Genomic DNA, 19,531 nt, shown 5'->3' on the forward strand with positions numbered 1-19,531 from the left:
GCATAAGAGTTCATCTGAAGTCTGACAGATTAATTGAACGGAGCTTTCTCATACAGTGCGAATGAAAAACAGAGCTGTACTCACCTTTCAGACCGCTCAGAGATAAGGTCACGGCATACACATTTATTGATGCATCGATTTTCCCAAAAGCCGTTGTCATACCGGAGAGCTAAAGTTTACACATATATATCAGACAAGCTTTACAACGTTGAGTTATTATCTGGTTTATTGAAGTGAGAATGAAATATTTTTGTTTAGACAGCTCGGTACAGGTCCAACAAAACACAGCCACTAAAATAGGCCAAATGGTTTTGTTTGCCATTGGCACAGTTGTGTCTTGCACAACGTTTCAATACGAGTACCGTACATTTGACAACATGGTGAAAATACAAATACTTGATCACATCTGAGAGTATAGACACTGCATAAGACAAATAAATATACACATTGGTAACGTTACTTGCGTATATTCAGCAATGACTTCAACACTGCTCCACACGGTTTAAATGATCACACGCACAAAAGGATAAAAATAGAGTCTGCCTAATGTATAAAATCTCCATGGTTGTGACACAAATTACAGGCTCAGTTTACAACTTCAAACATCAGAGGATCCTTGTGGGGAAACCAAAGGCCACTTGCACGATCTCTGCATTACAAATATATACAAGGAATACAAAAACTCTCCAAACGTACACTCCCCTTTTGAAATATGTATATTTATATGTACACGTATAAATACAGACTCACACGGACACTCATGCCTACCCACGTTCACGCAGTCTTAAGAGTACTATAAACATTTACAGTTAAATATAAACGAAAATACAATCCCATAAATACTTTTGTTGTCAAATGACAATTTCAATAGACTGCCCAATACAAAATACCAAAAATTAGCGACTAGAAAAGGAAAACGTGACATTACAAGAACTACAGACAGTGTCATACAGCACTGTGAGACAACCAGTATATCAGAGTGCCAGATACTCCATATGTTTATTGTAACACAAAGATTAAAAGTGTAAGATACTAATATAGTATGTACTTCAACAAGACCATAGTGAGCACTCTGTCAGATAGAGTAACATGTAAACAATATCAAAGTCTGTCGTCATACCGCTAAAACTGTTTAATGTAACAAGACGACATACTTGACAAAAGCACAATCACTATACAATACAATACAAACTTAAAACAATAATTTGGTCTATAAAGAGGAAATGGGGAGAAAGGATTATTTTTTGAAGTGAAGGTCAAACCTGTATTCAGAACACAAACGTAGATACTTTGAAGAACCCCATCACTTATATATGATAGAAGTGACATTTTTCAAAAGAAAGAAAGGGGACAAGAGGGTGAGTAAATGATGACAGAATTATAGTTTTTGGGTGGACGATCCCTTTTAGGATTTTTAGATTATATTTTTAGGATACAAGACAATAATGTTGCAGTCTTTTTGCAGTCAGCTATCGCCACAAGCAAATACATCAAACATACTCAATTCATCTTAGTGCAACTTATATTTACAACATAAGTGAAAGACAGGCACAAGTAAAACCACTGACGGTTATAAACATTCTGAAGTTACAGTCAGCGTATTTGTGACCTGTCAACTGTGACAGGTCACGGGAGCCGGGGCGGAGTTAAGCCGCAGTGGCGTTTCAAGACAGGGCTGTTTCTGTCAGGTTCTGTTGTGGCTGAGTGCCTGAACAGAAGCAGTGGTGACAAAGTTCACATGAGGTCGGAACACTGGCACAAAAGGTTAATGTACAGTTTGCAAGTCCGTCTGGTCACAAGTGGCCTGCAGACAGCCGTCCAGAGAGCAGACAAATGCCTGCAATATTGCAACAGAAGGATTATTGCAGGAGTCAGCATCAGCGCCTCATCAGCAGGTTCCTCACTGTCCCGTTCAGTGCTTGTGTATTGCTCGGAGAAAACTTGTTTGGATATCCTTTTCCTCTTGACGGGATGTGAGACACCTTAAATAGTGGCCCAAAATAGGATAAGACCACCTGACTGACAGTCGGCATTGCAGTCATTGGTAAACAGGATGAAGAGTGAAAAATATCAATATTTCCGTCTAATGTACAGATTTTTCCATAGTCGGAAATCAGAAAACAAAGTTAAATATATATTCAATTTCTGCTTGTGGAAATGTAGTTTCTACAAGACTTACTACTATGCATCTGAAAATTTTTGCAAACTTTGGCAAATCTAGTAATAAGCTCTTCCCCTAAAAGTGCTTACTACGTCAGCTTGGTGCAATGTAAACTCAACCAGACATTTCCAATATCCATCAGAGGGTCATTGAAAGAACACTAGAAGTCTATCATAGATACAATGTTTACATCTCCAGAGCATCAGAAAATAAATTCAGAAACAATATCACAAATTTTCTTGTGTAGTTCGCTGTTCGAACAGAGAGCTTGTGCATCGAGTCAGGATTCACGCAACATTAGATCCATAACAGATCCCTGCAGAGCAGGCCCTTTGCCGAGCAGTTTATTTCACATCAGTTTTGTCTTATGTAGTCAAACATCAGCAGAGGCCTGAAAGGATGTTAAAATGCTGTGGAGTCGAGAAAAAGGAGAAGTTGTGAATTAAAGAATGCATCACACACACAGCAGTCGCTCTCAAATAAACACCACCCATAAACATCCATTTCATTACAAAAACATTTGAGCAAATTATCAGTTTCCCAAAGAAGCTGGCAGGCTGCGGTGGGCCTCTATCTCATCAGGCAAACATTATTAGGCGATGGGAAAGAGCTGGATTTGAGGCATGTCTGGACACTATTCGCGGATCATTGGGCACAGCGGTGGAGCCCCTCAATTGCACATTTGCGTTCAGATTTCTGTTGCGGTTTGGTGGGAGGCCCGGTCTCTATTAATAATCCTTCAGAGTTTTCTACAGTGCTGACTATAAATGATCCGGCACTTGGGGGGGTACCCTGATTTAGAAGGATGTCGGGCTACTGTCTTATCACTTTTTCATATTTGACAAAACATAACCGCTTAATCACTCAGCCAGATTGACTTTCTTTGGTCTGAATATAAATTTGGGGTTGGGAATTCGGCGATGCTGGGATCCAATTTAGGAATATTTTACAGAGTTGTGATGTGGTGGGCTAGCGGTGAAAATATTAGATTTGTGCTCGACGGGGTCTCTTCATTTGAACTTCAAATTGAGAGCTGCCGTATCTTACAAAATTCCTTTCATTAAAGTTCATTAAATGTTGGACCACCTCAACCCAAATATACACTGAAATAAAGCTTTTCCAAGAGCATTTAAATTCAATTATTGCACAAACACGCCACCGTTCTATGCAAATGGAATTATAAAACACACAGTATTAACAAAAGTAAGTGGCAGTTGTTTTTCTCAAAGAATTATGTTTTAGTTCCACCTGTGAAGAGCAAGTTGTAAGCTGACTTTGACTTAAAGATGTCCGTCTACATTTTCTGGGGATAATAGCAGCAGTAATTCATCAAATGATGTAACGACAGGACATAAATTAAATTAAATCTCACCTGGTCTCTGTCCACCAACAGATCATTTCCATCTATGATCTTTCCATCATGCTTCTCCTTGGTCAGGGAGTAGTGTCGCCACGGTGCATGGACCCCCGTGCCCACAAGCCATGACCCATTACCCCTCCACCTCCGTGATCCTTGTCCGACTCGGGTTGGCTCTGAGCTCGCTCTGGTTTAGGGTTGGCTGTGATGGGCGGGTCAGGCTGCTGGACAGACATGGTGCGACGGAGGTGCGTGCGCTTGCACAGGAAATCCGGTTTGGCGGACAGACCGAAGGAGCCCTTTCGCAGCACCATGCGAACCGCGGAGCTCTTCTTGGGTCGGGCTCTGTGACTGAACTGCAGGGAGGAGAGGTGCACGGCATAGCCTTCGCTCAGGAACTGTATCATAGAAAGCAAATGAGATCAAATATAAAGACAACAATATCAATGTAAATAAATGAAAGGCAGTTATGAATTCAACTCAAGTTCACCTGGCACTGGTTTTGATATTTTTTTGATGGCCGTCCCACGATATATATCTGGTTGGGGCTGAGGCCCAGAATGCTGTAGACGGAAATGTCCTTCATGGAGCCGTAGGCGCAGTTGATTTTAATTTGACACTGCCGACATGAGAAAAAGGCTTGTGAGAGACAGCCTGAGGTTACGATATGAGAACATGAGTACTCATGCGTGAGACAGAATGTTAGAGTGAGAGAAATGGACCAGGGGAAGCACTAGTAAAGAAAAAAGTAAAAAATGTGGGTTATAAAATCGACTGTAAAGAACAACAAAATCGAATCGAAAACAAAAGATAACAAACAAATAACACTGGTAAATTGCATTCCAGCTATTAAATTCCAGCTGTTACGCTATCAGAGTTTCACTACACGATGACCAGAGTGAATTCACAATAACAATATTATCATGATATCTAGTGAAATGATCATTAAATAAATAATACTATCAGTCAAATGTATCTTTCATTTTGTGTCTTCTCTTTTTTGGCAGTGAAATCAAGGTCCGATGTGTAGTTTTACGGAGAGAGATGCTATATAATATACATAACGCTTCATTACGTACGGTCTTTATACACCTCTGAAGACACGGTTTTCAATGAGTTATTTCTATCTACATACACTGCAAGTCCCCTTACATTGTATTCGTAATGTTGTTTCAACAGTGGCCCTAAATGGACAAACTGGTCTAGAGTGCGTTTCGTAATTATGTTATCTCGTTCGGCAAAGAAGTGAAAACGTGACGACATCTTAGTCCTCTTTCAGACACTGTAATGTTTCGAAAGTGGGGGGGGAGTGAGCCATTGGTTGCAAAAGTGGTTGGAAAACCACTGTATGTGAATTAAACATATAACATAAAATCCCGTGAGATGGGATATACATGTACCTCTTGCACCAGGTTCCTAAGGAAGATGGTTTTCTGACGAAGTGGGTCATGCACCAGCCCCTCCGAAAAGAAGATCATTCCCTGTGGGAAGTTGTGTTGAGAAAGCCAGGAGACCACCCTCTGCTTCTGCATGTCTGGACGGCCTGTGATGTAAATGATCAGGTATCCCAGGTCCTGCCAGTGTCTACACACAAAATAATAATGAATAATACTAATAATTTACCCACTGTACAATCCCATGATGCTTGGTGAAAAACATTTGGGGATTGACTTTCAGAGACCGATTCCGTCTAGTCCTCCAACAACAGATTGCAATCGACAGGCCAGAAAATTTGCCCAAGGACAGTCCGGGAAACCTCCCAAGATTCTCCATTTTTCAATACTAAAGCCAATCTAATGTGATATCAGCATTTTGCTATCGCTCTATTAAATGAAATCCAATTGTGCTTCACTGGCAGAGCGGTTCTTTTCAATATTGCAATGGTATCGTATTTAATCATTGATTCTCTCTATCTCACAGAGAAGCACTCACACGAATAAACAAAGCCAAGCTAAGAATCTATTACCTGACCACATCCACAGCTCCAGGTCGCACTTTAGGGTCGCTGCCCATGATGGAGACGCTAGCGGCAAACGAACCGTCAATGCTAAAGACGACACACTCCATTCCCCGCGGCAACACCGTCAGGAAGGCCTCTGCGCTCGTCTGGTCTCCCCTGCGGGAAAAAGGGAAGATTCAGCTCTTGATAAAGCTGAAGATGCAGCAAGTGACCCAAAATCAATTTATCAGAGAGTTGTTCTCCTTTACCCCTGAGGGTGTGAGTTTTATGAGTGCCAATTGAACTCTCTATGGAATCCTCACAAATGATCCCCACTGAGAGGGGCCGTTTTGGATACATTACGAGTAATCTTCAGGGAACCAGAATAAAGACTCCTTGGGCGTTGACTTACTTGATGACCATTTTGATAGGATAGACTCCCAGCGCCAGCTTTTTGGTCTTGGGGATGGTGTAGGTCACCCTGCCACTGCTGTTGGTGACCTCTGTGTCTAAATGTTCCCAGCAACCTGACTGTGGCTGGGTCATGACATACACATCCACCTGACAGACACAATATAGAGAGAGTAAAGAGGAGGATTACTGGTGTTGCCACGATACCAAAAGAATCCTTTATTAAGAAAACGTTTTTAATAAGATGTACTGCAAATATTCAAAGCACCAATGTTTTAGAGGATCTATTGACATAAATGCAATATAATATACTCAACTATGTCTTTGGAGGTGTATAAAGTATTTACATAATGAAGCGTTTTGTGTTTATGACCCTAGAATGATCTATTGCTATCTACATACGCGGCGGGTCTCCTTACATGGAATTCGCCATGTTGTTTCTAAAGTAGCCCTAAACGGACAAACTGTGTTACAGAGCGCGCTTTATAAATAAGTGATCTCCTTCGGAAAAGCAGCGAAAACATGACAACATCTTAGTCCTGTGTCAGCCCCCTTAGTGCTTGAAAGGTAGGGGTGAAGTGAGCCGTTGGTTGCAATTCACAACCTCACAGCTAGATTCATACACTGGACCTTTAAGTTAACAGTCTGGATAATTTAAAAATCAATTATGAGCAATGAGTGGTTTTCTCTCTTTATTGTAGTTTTTATATAAATATATTTAGACATATGAAATTAATTCAGTCTATGTTTACATAACACATATCTGACAGTGTTTACATTAACACCTTGACAAGTTCAGGAGTGTTTTTCCACACAGCATGTGCATGTACACAAAAACACGGTTTACTGTTGATTTCAGTTTTGACTGAGTAGCAACGTGTAGGTTATTTGACATCTTTAAGATACAAAAAATGAAAATCTATTGTTAAAAACAATCATGTTTTAATACATATAAGTGTGTTTGTGTGTGTGTTTTAATACAACTCGCTCACCTTTTCACCAGTTAGAGTTACCATATCAAGGGGACCGTACATAAAGCGACCAACCAGGGTCTGGGGCCCGTCCTCGGTCGTGATGACATCATTGACTCTGTGGTTGGCAGTGACATTCTGCAGACAGAAAGACAGAATTCCATTTCCCTGTGAGTTTCTATCATTTTCCTACCACATACGCATCTGGAACAAACATATTGATATAACGTAAATTACATAATGGTGAGAAATGGAATGTGGCCGCATGACACTGATAATAAAACTATGCATCATATCTGACAGGTGAAAAATAAGACAGAGGGAGGGCAGTTTAATACATATGCAGTACAAAGTCCATCCAAAAGAGGGTGTCGCACTCAAACGCTATGCGCATTCAATACATTTCATTTAAGTGACAGAGCTGTTGGACACAGAGAGTCCGGTGAAGATAAACTCCTCGGTACCTGCTGAGAAAGCTGAACTATAACGGGAAATTAATGCGACCAAAACCTAGAGCTATGCAAATTCTGAAAATAACTCCCCAAAGTCACCTTCATGCAGGCAAAGTGTGCAGACAAATGCAGAAAAATTAAATGTGAGAAGATTCTGCTGCTGCACAGAGAAGGCAAGATGTAACAATTATTTTCCCATAAATCCAACTTAAAAGTCTCTCTGATACAAGCTACTATGGTAAAGAAATCTATCAGAATACTGAACGGAGGTCTAATCCTGTAACGATTCTTAAAAATTACCTTTGCAAATCGTATAAAAATTACTTGCCAGGGTTTGAAGGGTTACCAGGGTGTTGCTATCTGGTTGCTAAGGAGCTCAATGAATTTTTCTAGGTGGTTGCTTCATTGTTTGCCTTTAGTTGCATCACCAAAAGTGTCATACCAAGTCTCCTAAAACTCATGTACGCTTCCCTTCACTTTGTCACTGCTGAGAAGCAAAGTGCTTTGACATTGTTAATGGTTTGCTATCATGCTAGCATGCCACCATTACGCGAACCAAAGCAAAGCAGCGCAGCCTCATAAATCATTAGTTTACACAAACAAATTTGCCTGATGGCTTAGATTTGTCATTTAATGAAGCAGTTAAATATTTCCCAGCTTGCAGTCATTTGCATATTGATTAAGTCAGTCAATAATTCATCCTGGCGTGAGCCCATACATGACTGCCACATGACGGGCTTTCAAACAAGCACACCTACCCATGCACATTGACATCGCACAGCTGCACACCTGAGCAGATCCACAGATATTCATTGGCTATGACAGATCACAGCCAGGAGACGGTACCAGCTGACAGGTGGAGTGAAATGTCGCTAATGCAAGTATGCGCTGTGGCATGCCACAACACCGAAGCACTATGCTGTGTAACAAAAGCATGTATGGCCGTGGGATGGATCCAACCAACGCTATGATAGAATAAACCACAGATGCAGGGATTTGTTAATGAGTGAGATACACCAAACCTGTGCTTTGAGTGATGGCCAAAAGTGATCTCCAACTTTGGACAATTGACGTTTTTATCAAATATTTTAGTAATGATGCATTGAGAATTAAAAAACATTGAAAAACTCTTTACTAATATTATAGTACAAATAGATACAATTGTAGTATACTGTATGATTCCCAGTTTGAGCTTTGTTTTCGCGTGTTTTTTTCTGATACGTTGTGGTTTGCCTGTATGCCAATAAATTTAAGCGATAAATAATTAATTTCCATTTTATACCGTATATCATTTATACCATTTTATTTACATTACCCCTCAGCCCTCACTTTTTAATGTGCTTTTGGAGACTGAAAAAATCACACAGGAATCACTAAGTATCTAGTAACGGTTCTGATTCCTCCAAATGATTCTCTTTAATGCTTTAGAGGAAGTAATATTTAGATGCACCCTTATAGAAAAACAACGATTTTCACATTTGGTTTTGCCAAATAAACACTGGAGGAAAGTTTTGAGGGAACAAGTGCAATCCAAACAATATACACGTGTATATATATAATATTTAAAAGTAATTTACCCCCACAATGCAACTAAAATGCAACTAAATGCAAAAGAACCAGTTCTGACAAAGAACCAGTTCGCAACTCTACATACACAAGGCATTCAGAGTCTGAAAAAGTCCATAGAAGGAGAGAGTCTTTGGAAAGCATGTGTAAATGAAACAGCCGTAGACTTAAAAGGCTTGCAAACACTCTGATTAAACGCTCCTGAGGCCATCAGCGCATTCAGAGCGGCTCCATAGGTGCAAGAAATAACTGGGATTTTACATCAAGGTCCAGTCTGATGAAAATACCATTCACTCTTAAAAGAGAAGGCAGCGATGTCCACACTGAAGTGATTCAAGGTCGGCTATACTTAATTTCGATGAACCACTGGGCACAATTCTTCTTTTTTTTATAAACCTGCACAGGCAGATTTCAGCTGCACCGTTGGATGATTGTGTTGCCGTGACTGAGCAGTGAATCAAGGTCAAACACGATGCTTATTTTTATAAAGAGCAGATTTCTGCCCACACATGCGGAGCTATTGTGGCTCATGTGAAACACTCAAAGCCCTGGCAGAGGGGGGATATTTTTAGTTCCTCTACAATGTCAAGTCTATGCTGCACTCCACAGTTTTGCTTGACTGATGTGTGTGCGTTTGTCTGAGACCGCGGATGATGCTCTCTTGTATCTGATGGCAAATATTAGAGAGCAAATCTCATGCACCGAGAGCTACAAATATTGACTGACATGTTTAATAAAAAGTCACCACGAACATTAAATTGTCTATTAGCTTCATCTATTTCCTAGTGTACTCCTGGAATCAACAAAATTAACCTTCAGCTGAAACATCTGTTTAAATTTACAATCATATTCTTCTGGGGAAACAGAGCAAAGTTTCTGATGACTCATCCTGCATGGCACAGACTTTTTCTTCCAATCCAATGCTCTCTAGAATGAGAATGTCATACACCCAATACCACCTGCCAATGACTGGCGATGAGGTCCATCGCTGTGTTGTAACTGATGCCTATAGGCTTTATAAATTGGAAATGTATCTTCCGAACTTCCTGTTTAATAAACACGCATGCAAAATTGTGTGTGGGAGTATGCAGTGTGCTCACCCTGAGTTTGACAGGTGTGCGTCTGCGTAGCCACTTCTCTCTCGGACTCGAAGGTGAGAAGGGGGCGGAGTCAGTGTTGCCCATCTCTTGGGTTTTCACAAAGTCACAGTGCATCACCTGCCAAACAATCATATAGAAATTTCAACCAATCACCATTCTTACATTGTGGCACTGTACATCACTGTAAGTTTCAAAAGAAGCATATACAAATTCAATTCAATTCTAATTTATTTACATTGTACTTTTTACAATGGTGCATTGTTTCAAAGCAGCTTGACAAAAAACAAGTCACAAAAAAAGAAGGAAATGATTAGATGAAGTGGGTGTTTTTTTTACTATATACACCAAACAAAATTACTAATGATAGAGTCCAAACACTACTGCATCATAAGATGCATAAAAGTCGTCTTGCCCAAAACACACAATTGGTCAGCTGGAGAGGACTCCCTAACAAATAACTTCATGTTTTAATAGTTTACACATTTTGATGGACTTCTGATGGACATTTTGAAATATTAAATATGGCATATTTACAGTTGCTTTGGAATGTATAAACAGGTCAAAAAAAAGTATACACATCAACTTTAAAAGAATGAAAAGACAAGCTAGAACGGTTTTTCAAAAAAAGCTGCTTTCTCAATGAAAAACACATACTGTGGTTCTTTAAAAGCTACCATTTAACAGGACTGTGCAATTCTACCGATAACTTTTGACTGTGCACTTATAAACACATAAAACATCTATTGTCCCATCTACCTGAAGTGAAAATTCCAATGCAGCTCAAATCTGTTTTAATGCTGCTGTGTAAAGCACTACTGTGAGATACACACAGACAAATGGATAGAGAGATTTTATAACCATTTGGCATTTTAAAACATCACTCTTGCTCACTCTGTGGATTCAGGTGCAGATTAGACTTCTTTGTTGCTGTAACATGAGGGGAGGCGGATCAAGAGGATAGTGTTCACCTGTCTTTCATATTACTCATAAGGGTTGAGGATTTTCTCAAAGTGAGGCCTACTGCACTTCAGGATTTTGCTCAATCACAGCAAAGTTCACTAGATAAAGGTGTTTGTAGAGCATCCAGACTGTCTGTAGAGGCTCTAACTCATAGTACATATGCCCCGGTTTGAGCACTTGTGCTCACAGACTTAAAGGGACAGTTCACCCAAAAATAAAACTTCTGTCATAATTTACTCACCATGAGTAGTTCGAAATCCGGATACATTTCTTTGTTGTGATCAACACAGAGAAAGATATCTGGAAGAGTGCTTGTAACCAGACAGTTCTTGGCCACCATTGACTACCACAGAAGGAAAATGACCATGGTAGTCAAAAGTGCAGAAGAACTTTTTGCTTTCTTACAATTTTCAAAATATCTTCTTTTGTGTTTGACAGAACAAAGGAATGTTTAAAGCAACAATACAATGGCTATTCCTGCAATGGCTATATCAATTGAATCAAGTGGAGAGAGAAACACATAACATGAAGAGTAGGCCAAAAAAAAGAAGGTTATAAGTAAATGAACATCCAGAATCCAGAATGTGATGAGTCAAGTCGTGCAGTCCTGGCACGTAACACTAATCTAATTCCTTGGGCATAACATAAGAAATAGTCCGTAATATAGCTGCTTTGCACAATAAAAAGGAAGAATACATATCTCAAAATGATTGGAAGTGGTTGTTTCTTGTGCAAAACTTATAATGTCATAGATAGTCACATGCTTTGGATGCTGTGTTGGCTGAGGTGTTTTAAACTGTTGTAACTGCAAAACTATGTATTTGCCCAAATGTTTTGACTGGTTGTAAAATAGTTGTGTACAGCCAAAAATACAGCCCTCATGATCCCCCTTCATGCTTTCCTGAAGCTCAGTGGTTAGAGCATGATGTTAGCAATGCCAAGGTCATGGGTTCGATCCCAGGGATTGCACAAACTCAGATACAAATATATAGTATGATGCAATGTGAGTCGCTTCGGATAAAATCATCTGCCAAATGCATAAATGTAAATCTTTTTTTATTGAAGTCCCTAGATGTTTCCACCACCTCCCTCAATTTGACTCTACTGTATGTTTTTTTTAAATATTTTGCCTGCTAGGAGAAAATCATTCAAACCAAGAGACTGTGTAAAGGCTCTGAATGTACCTGTCGCAGAAGAAAGGCAATCACATCGGTGGACTCCCAGTAAGATGCGTGAAATAGGTGAGGAAGAGCTACTGTGGGGAAAGTAGTCAGGACATCTGGACAGTACAGAGCATAATCCAACCGCTTAGATCCCCACCAGTTGCTGGTGACTGTAACATACATTCATATCATATATCACATATCAAATATCACATATCATACTTAACAACATATGGAAGTATCACCATATACTCAGACAAGTCTTAAAATTAAAACAAATGTCCATAAAACTGGCATGCTTTAGTCTAATAACTGTCCTTGTGGCCCTTCGCTGTGCTACAGTAGAGATCATATGACCTAGTTTAACAGGGATAAATGCATTGCGGCAGGTTTTTGGCAGCGCTGAGAGCCTCCAACACTGGACCGCTGGGCTAGAGAGCAAAAAGCATCACTAATTATGAGATTGCTCAGCGCGGTCCAAAGAGAAAATCACTCGATAGATCAAAGAGAAAAACTAGGGGTGGCTGAAGCTCGCCCACCCGCTGCTTACTCACTGTTGGCGATGGTGCTGCTAAGTCTGCTCTCCCAGCAGCCCGACAACTGACTCTCCATGCTGGTTAAACTGGACCTGCGGACCTCGCCACCCACCCGGCCTCCTGTGCTCTGTTCTGTTTGAGAAGAGGAGGAAGGAGCGGCGCCCGGCGGTACCGCAGTGCCGTGCAAGAACACATTGGGGTAGGTGTGGATGTCATTGACTGGAGGGGAAACAAGAAGCACGTTTAGACAAATACAGACATTACCATGCAAATGTTTTACTTAAAGGTCCAGTGTGTCATTTTGTGGAGGATCTATCGCCAGAAATGCAATATACTATAAATAACTATAAGAGGTGTATCAAGACCTTACATAATGAAGCCTTTTGTTCTAACATTGTGAAAGCCATTCCAAAAGGTCATCAGCAGCACTGCATTTATGCTCTGCAATGAATGCAATCCCAGAATGCATTGCATTCAGTGACTTTTCTAATATGGTGGAGGAGTCAATAAGAGAGAGTGACAGAGACAGAGAGAAAAGAAAGCCAACACCACCTCATGACATCAGAGATTCCTGTTTAAACCATTGCACAACCAAGACAACAAAAGCCTCCCTTTCACTCTCAATAACTCACCAGCATGTCAAACTATATTTGTGCAACAACCCTAAATGCTTTCTGACAGAGATCAAGTGCTTTTCTATCCTCCCTCTCTGAAAAGACAGAAAGACAAGCAGGCAGAAATACTTTAAGCATTGGCCTCTGCTAATCTGTCTCTTTACATGCCTGATGCCTTGTGCATGCACAGCCTGTTATTTCTGACAGGGCCAAATTGAATGACTTTTCATTAGCTTGGCAGTCTCTGTAGACAACATCCCATTAGTCTGGACCACATACATATGTGTGTGACCCTGCCCTCTCTTCACAACTATGTCCACCTCGTATCATTCCGGCAAATTTATGTCTCTCATTTGCCAGTTTCATAGACAAATATACAACCAGAGCTTCAATTATGATGACAGTCACTGGAATGACAGAGGGGTGTGGTCTATAAAAGGGGTCTGCAGAGGGGAAATGGAGGGCCGGGACATAACGTAGGTGGCAAAACAGGGTGTGAATTCTAATCGGGGCAGCCCTATCATTGCTGGCCATCAGACTGAGCCTACGATTTTATAGCCTTCCAGTCACGGCGTCTTCTCTGAAGCGTGGTTTGAATGCGCTTATGCCCGTTCTTGCCACGTCCAGAATCAGCAAAAGCTGTCTGGTCCGGTTTTGCAGCATTAACCCCAGGAGTCTCTCCGCTCGACCTTTTCCGTGAGTTTTTGCCCAGGCGCAGGACGCGTGGCTGAGCCGTTTAATTTCTCCTGTCGCTAAAGGCCCCGGAGTCAACCGCAGAATGCTAATTTTCAGGAGCTCTCGCTCTACAAAGCGTGGCCTGGAATCAGACAGTGCTATTACTCAAGCCCTGGCTGAGCATGGGAGAAGACTGCGCTATATGCAGAAGCACTGGTCAAACTTTCAATCCAGAGGTTATTAAAGCATATAAAAATACAGAACGTGTTTGTAATTACAGCTACTTTGATAAAAAACATTTTTTTTGAGATATTAGGTGAAAGTACACTTTGATCCCTTAGGATTAGTTCAGACAGGGAGCAAATTTAACACATTCCACTCATATACGTTTAGTTTTTATGAACAGCATTTTTGCAATACATTTCAATCTAAATGATTAATCAAACGATTAATTGCATCAAGGATAAAAGTTTGTGTTTACATAATATATACGTCTGTATACTGTGCATATACATTCTGAATTCATAAACACATGGATATATTTAAGAAAAAATATAAAAATCAATAAACGTTTATGTATAATTTAAATTATTGGAAAATACAAATAAATACATGTAAATATTTCCTTAAATAAATATAAATGTATGTGTGTTTTTGAGTTTAGAAATACATATTAATAAAAAAAATATGCACAGTACACAAGACATATATTATGCAAACGCAAACTTTTATTCTGGATCATTTAAACCCTAAACTGAATGGATGCATTTCAAAGTCGATTTTGGTCATTTGATGCTTATGCAACGCCATACAAAGTGAACAATATCATACGGAGCAAAGTCTAAAACTGAGCTTCTCTCATCTTCAGTCTCTCGCCATGGTGCTTACATCATTACTATGGCAAGCATCGTACATACACCGGACATTGAGAACACTGCCTGACCCAATGGATCCGAGTTCATCACCTACAAAACGACATAGCAGAAAGTCAGTCCTTAAGATTACCAGATTGAATTTGCGTTGAGTGTGAACAAAGCCTCAGTGAACGGCGAGAATGCACAGAGGCAGCGCAAATACATCAAAGTAGAAACACAATTATATAGCCACTTCCTACGTTTTTGAGTCATCCATTCAATCCTGATTGAAACAAGAGATGAACAAGAGAGAAAGAGACTGAGGGGACAGAAGGAATGATATCTAAAGTGGCAAGAGATACTGCATGGACTGCAGGACTATTAGAGTACATTTTAAAACAATAATTTAACAGAATAACCCGAATGTAAAAAAGAAAATGGAGTAAAATAATATTTTAATAATAAATGAATATTTATTTGCATCGTCAGAGCATTCATCACATGATGACCTTTGCATCTGTGTTGCAGAAGACATTCCACCCGCATATGGACATATGATGTGTAATGACAAAGACGAACAATTTAAAACTGAAGCAGCCGTATCATGGAACTATGAGTCACGCTGAGTCTAATAAACTATGTTTTTCAATCATGATTCCTGAGAAACCCTTTTCCACAATAGTCTTGTTATTTTTAATTAACTCACATGACGGTCAAGGAGAAACAACTGAGATTAAAAATCCTTCCTAAGAGCTCTTAAAAAATACAAAATAAAACATAAGCGCACTAGAAGAAAAGGGAGTTTAATAGATCGCTTCAAAAATACTGGCTTACTGTGACTAAGATGACTGGGCAATCCTGAGAAAATTGCAGTCCAAGTCACAGCAGGGTAAAGCATTTACCATAGCACTGTATAATAACACAAGGACTTTGAGACAAGGGTGATGAAGTATATGAGTTCTGCGCACGAGGGGCCGACGGCAACTCTGAGATGAGAGGAAGAGAGAGTTGAGCGGAGAGAAACGGGCCGAAATGAGAAAAAGAACCCCGTGATGTGGATCTACACGAGGAACACAGTCCCCCTAGTTTCAGGGCACTTGAAATTAATGACTCTGGATTTTCGGCGAGTTGCCAAATTAAATAAATGTATTGGAAAGCAGGGGAAAAGCGTAACCAAGAAAAGAGATGAATATCAGAAACATTTCTCGCATTAAAGGCCCGCTGGGTACATCTGTAATGACTCATAAAGGCAGAATTCTACACATGGGAGGCCGCTCCAAAGATACTCCCATTAGGTTGGCAATTATTAACTGCTGCATTAAAACGTGCATGTGTGTGCGCGTCATGTGCACATGCATCAAATTAGATACATCCACGCCTCACTGTCTAACACATAGTGAGACTTGATATAAATAAATGTCTGTGAGACATATTCAGTAGCTGAGAAAGTACTACTGTTACTAAAGTACAGGACAGTGGGGTTATCACACTTTTTACTTTCAGATTTCCAAAATTCTGATTTATACTAGCATTACAAGTACATAAGCACGTTCTTTTATTTATTTATACATGTAGTACATAATAAGCGTAATCACATTTGTACCAGTTCTAAGCTCAGCCAAGAATATAGGACAAGCATAAAATGGTTGACACAAGTTAAATATGTTGGCGAATCAGGACCAAATATGCTTAATAAATCAGGACCTCATTACAGAAATGTTTGGGGGGTTTGCAGGACACCTGTATCCAGTATTGCTAATGGCGCACACACACACTTTCTGACAGGTTGGGAAAGCTCAAACTGAAAGATCACCCAAAAAATTCCGAAACTATAGGACTTTCTTTTGCAGAACACAAAAGAAGATATTTTGAAGAATGTTGGTAACCCATTGACTTCCATTGTATGAGCACAAAACCACCCAGACATTTATCAAAATATAATTTTATTGTTCTACAGACATCAGGGTAAATAAATGATGATAATATTTAGTTTGAATGTTTTTGTGTGCACTTATGTCTTTTACAGCGTTGAACTAGTGTCACAACACAAGAGTAAGCCAATCAAAAAGTCAACAATAAAGCGTAATTTCTTATCCCAAAATCCCCCCTTCTTCAACTAAACTGTAATTCCTCAAAACAAACAGAGACAATCTTGCAACCCAAGATAAGCAAAAGAAAACTGCAACATAGGAATTATGAAACACAACAGAGACAAATGAGTCGTGTGTAGTTTAATGTGTAGTTTAAAGTGGAAAAGTTTCATTGCTTTTTCCTCAACTAAAAATGAAAATGTACTCACCAATAAGGTTGGAGCGACCATCTCCCAAAGGGTAGCGCTGGTATCGGGATACAGGGAAGGGAGGCAGTTTGTGGAACTGGGAATGTAACAGGGGCTCGAGTCTAGAAGCCGAAGGGTCAGACGGGTAAAACAGGTTGAAGATTTGAGAACAAGCAGGCCGGAGCTGAGACACTGCATGGAAGAGGAAAGATGTACGTTTTGGTTAAACTCATGTTACCTAATGCACTGGCAAAATTTGCCTCTGGTGGCGTGTTGATTATAAAGATTTGCCATAATGGCAGCGTGTATCCAGAGGACAATGTGCCCTGGATCATAAATTGTGTGTGTGAGCTACACCAACCCTGGATGGCGGGAAGTACGGTACGTCTCATGGCGAGCACCAATCCAAGAGGACAGCCCAGCAGAAAACAGTCTGACACCTCAAAGTCAAAGCGACCTGGATTCAATACTAGACTGGTGGTGCTGCCTGGTCTCAGATCAGTTCCGTCCTGTATCAGACTTCAAACACACAAAAGAACAAATTACATTTTCTGATAAAGTTAGTCCACAGCGTTTCTGTCTACAGAGGTTATAAGGACATTTCAGGAAAGGTTATTACTGTCGTTCTTAGCGTGATAACCCTGCTGAAAAGACGTCAGCATGATGGTCTAATGTTCTGACTGACTCCACGTGCTTTTTAGCTAGCAAGGTCAACAAGCTTTGCTAGAAATTAATGTGCTGGTAGATACCACTCATGAGATAACGACGTTGCAAATTTGCCAGCTATAGCAAGACGCAAACCTAGTCATGCAGATATATACAGTGGTCTTAACAGCAGGTCTTTGCAGCAGGATAACTAGAATATATTTCAGGCGCATCAAATTTGACAATTTCCTGGTTTTCACGAACCATTTTTACAGCTAATTGTGTTTCAAGAACGAGCCCCATTTTGACTGACAGACAATAAGTTTGACACAACCTTCGAAATCTCCACCCCTTTCTGCACTTGCTTTTTACTATCACGCTGAGCACAAAGCGATGACATAAAAGCTCTTAGCCGCTAAAGACTCTGGCTATCTCACCTCAGTCAGTGTGTGAAAAGGATGAGGTGTACGGGGACAGATGACTGGGAGAAGCATGAGCGTTAAGGTGCATGGATGAGCTCAGTGATAAGTGTCCCTCAGAACGGTCCTGGATGGAAATCTATGCTTTTACCCAGCACCCTTTACAGCAGCCCTAGTGACTGCATAAAAGCCAAAAATATAATATGTACATATGACAAGTCATAGGTGCCTATAAATTCTAGATTGCTCCAGGTTTACTGTCACTCTGCAAAATGTAGGGAAAAATGTGTACAGGTAACTGTCACTGTAAGTGAATTATATGTATATCTGCAATTTAATGAAATTGCTATTTTATAAAGCTAATCAAAAAATTGTACATTCCTCCATTCAAAGGAAATTATTATCAAGTAGTTTCAAAACTGTATATATGTCTTTGTTCTGCTAAACACAAAGATAGATATAAGGAAGAATGTTTGTAATTGTAAACAGTTCTGGGGCACTTTTGACTACCATTGTCATTTGTCCTACTAGTAGTCAATGGTGGCCCTGTTTGTTTACAAGCATTCTTCCAAATATCTTTCTGTGTTCATCAGATCAAAAAAACCCACCATAACAGTGCAATAACCACTGCGCTAGAGGAAAGCTTTATATAAAGTGGGAGGAGTTGGATCTTGTTTTCTGCAGTAAGGACCATCTCCGTTTTGCCCTTTACATGGGTAGAGTAATGTATTAACACCACTTTTGACAAGTCAAATTTCTATGGTTTGATCTTGGACAAGGACTGTTTTACTTTCAGTTGACACTATATAATTAAACAATTATAGTTAAACCTTTTAGCTGTACTTCTTATTAATTTCTCCTTTACTAAAAGACAACACATCTTACCCCCTCTAACTGTTATTCATTCAAGACGAACGTGTCTGCTATGATTTTGTACAATTGTGCAATGACACAATCTCTCTAAACTCTAAACGAAAGCAAACAAATGCTTCACTACGGAGGAAGTCTAGAAACTTCAATACAGCAGCTCTGTTGGAGGCCTTTGACAAGAGCGTTACCGAATAATCTCACTCGCCACATCAACCGCCGTTAAAGTAATCATTTAAAAGATTAGGAAAGCGTTGTTTGGTCCTCGATGTCACGGTGTTATTGAGAAACTTCTGCTGAACATGCTTTATTCTGTCTATTAGTGCACATGCAGACTGACTGTGACTGAGACTATTATTAGCACTGATGAAAGACAGGCAGGCAGACGCGACATGCTATCACGCAGCCAATATTGATAAACAGAAACGCAAGGAAGCGTGACACATTTACGGATGGCGTGGCCAGGAGGACACATCTGGCTAATCTTGTTCCGGCTTCTTATTGCGAAAACAAAAAAACATTAATAAGCAAGCATAAAAATGAAGAGGCTATGGATGCCAGCA

The 19,531-nt window shown here is 40.0% G+C and overlaps 1 protein-coding gene across 2 annotated transcripts in view; it reads right to left on the reverse strand.

The window, feature by feature from the left end:
- Positions 1-210: 210 nt before the first annotated feature.
- The window catches only part of pitpnm3 (PITPNM family member 3), a 67,072-nt gene continuing 47,751 nt past the window's right edge, over positions 211-19,531 (reverse strand). For both annotated transcript variants that reach the window (XM_079482219.1, XM_079482218.1), the window contains exons 9-20: positions 17,399-17,556; positions 17,059-17,229; positions 12,635-12,835; positions 12,102-12,250; positions 9,958-10,074; positions 6,861-6,977; positions 5,870-6,018; positions 5,485-5,634; positions 4,919-5,102; positions 4,009-4,137; positions 3,534-3,916; positions 211-2,571 (exon numbers count right to left, since the gene is read on the reverse strand). In XM_079482219.1, coding sequence (XP_079338345.1) covers positions 3,596-3,916; positions 4,009-4,137; positions 4,919-5,102; positions 5,485-5,634; positions 5,870-6,018; positions 6,861-6,977; positions 9,958-10,074; positions 12,102-12,250; positions 12,635-12,835; positions 17,059-17,229; positions 17,399-17,556 — 1,846 coding nt within the window. In that variant the 3' untranslated portion in view covers positions 211-2,571; positions 3,534-3,595. The remainder of the gene's footprint in view (positions 2,572-3,533; positions 3,917-4,008; positions 4,138-4,918; positions 5,103-5,484; positions 5,635-5,869; positions 6,019-6,860; positions 6,978-9,957; positions 10,075-12,101; positions 12,251-12,634; positions 12,836-17,058; positions 17,230-17,398; positions 17,557-19,531) is intronic.

The sequence above is a fragment of the Barbatula barbatula genome, assembly GCF_947034865.1.
Source record: "Barbatula barbatula genome assembly, chromosome: 19".
In the NCBI taxonomy this organism is placed as follows: Eukaryota; Metazoa; Chordata; class Actinopteri; order Cypriniformes; family Nemacheilidae; genus Barbatula; species Barbatula barbatula.